Source organism: Apaloderma vittatum, unplaced genomic scaffold (assembly GCF_000703405.1).
Source record: "Apaloderma vittatum isolate BGI_N311 unplaced genomic scaffold, ASM70340v1 scaffold2158, whole genome shotgun sequence".
NCBI lineage: Eukaryota > Metazoa > Chordata > Aves > Trogoniformes > Trogonidae > Apaloderma > Apaloderma vittatum.
The window spans coordinates 1-1,257 of NW_009732177.1; the positions used below are offsets into that span (position 1 = coordinate 1).

The window sequence follows — 1,257 nt, forward strand, 5'->3', positions numbered from 1 at the left end:
TTTTATATTTTTGTACACACAGAAGTTACTGCACTAAGACAGCTAACTGGTTTTTATTTTGACACAGATCTAAAATAGCTACATACTGATGTATTTGCATACAACTTTGAAGCCTTACAATAGTGCTATACGTAAAGGAAACTTAGGTACTTAATTGAACTCTTAAAATGGAAGCTGGTTTTAAATGCCTCTTGAATTCAGGTATACCTGAATAATTCTACCCGTTCTATTGCAAAAAAAAACAAATCAATTTTTGGACTGGAAATGAGAGAAGCTAGAAAGCCATTACCTCCATAATTTTTCTCATTTCTTAATATTGATTAATTCTTTCTATTACTATTTTTTTAAAAATCATTAGAATGTATGGTCTGGTTTTAGATGATCTGAAAGGACCTTTGGAAACACACATCAAAAATTACAATGCAAAGCATCCTGGACTGCTGAAGATTATCAGACATCAGAAAAGAGGAGGCCTAACACAAGCCCGGATTTCTGGCTGGGAGGCATCAACTGCAGATGTTGTTGCAATTTTGGATGCCCATGTTGAAGTGAACGTGGCGTGGTAAGAATATGAAGACTTGGAGGGTTTCTGAAATGGGCAGAGGGAGATGGACAAGGAGTATAACTGTGTAGCTGGGGCAGATATCCTGTATGTGGTTCTTCTTTCAGGCCTGCTACGTGTTAATTAACAGCTGCTAGGTCATTTACTTCTGACAGAAAATGGGATACAATTGCTTGAAATAAATAGAAAAGCAGACAGGTAGCAGGGTAAACTGTTCAGTGAAGAGGAAGAGAGAAATGCCTGCCTTCTATAGGTATTTTCTGCATTTCTAGGAAAAAAGACTTCATGCAATGAAATATCATGAGAATCACGCAGGTCATATAGTTCTACTGCCTGCAGCTTTGGCGCTTTGCATTAGACAGTCATAATACCCAGTGGCTTTAAATTGGTTTGATTCTTGATTCCAGCTTTGACTAAGGTTTATTTGCTATTGCCTGCTAGTTTAATAGTGCGTAGTAGTTCTGTAGGACTTCTTTTGCAAAGAAAGACAAAACAAGTGGCTGGTGATGGATGCTTACATTCTGCTAGGTAGTGATATCTGTGGTACTGTTTTGTGTGAAATCTCTTTACATTCTCTTCCCTCTGGGTTGTTAAATTCATTGGCTGACTGTTGTCTGTATTGTCTCACTTACTAGGAGCAAGGTTCTTCTCCCAGCCCTTCTCAGTCCAAAATGGCTTTGTGTGGTCCAGATCTC

General features: G+C 38.2%; 1 protein-coding gene across 1 annotated transcript in view; it reads left to right on the plus strand.

The window, feature by feature from the left end:
* Window positions 1-378: 378 nt before the first annotated feature.
* Window positions 379-1,257, plus strand: part of GALNT8 (polypeptide N-acetylgalactosaminyltransferase 8) — a gene marked incomplete at its 5' end in the record, with an annotated part of 10,975 nt that continues 10,096 nt past the window's right edge. The window contains one exon of the mRNA XM_009875411.1: window positions 379-562. Coding sequence (XP_009873713.1) covers window positions 379-562 — 184 coding nt within the window. The remainder of the gene's footprint in view (window positions 563-1,257) is intronic.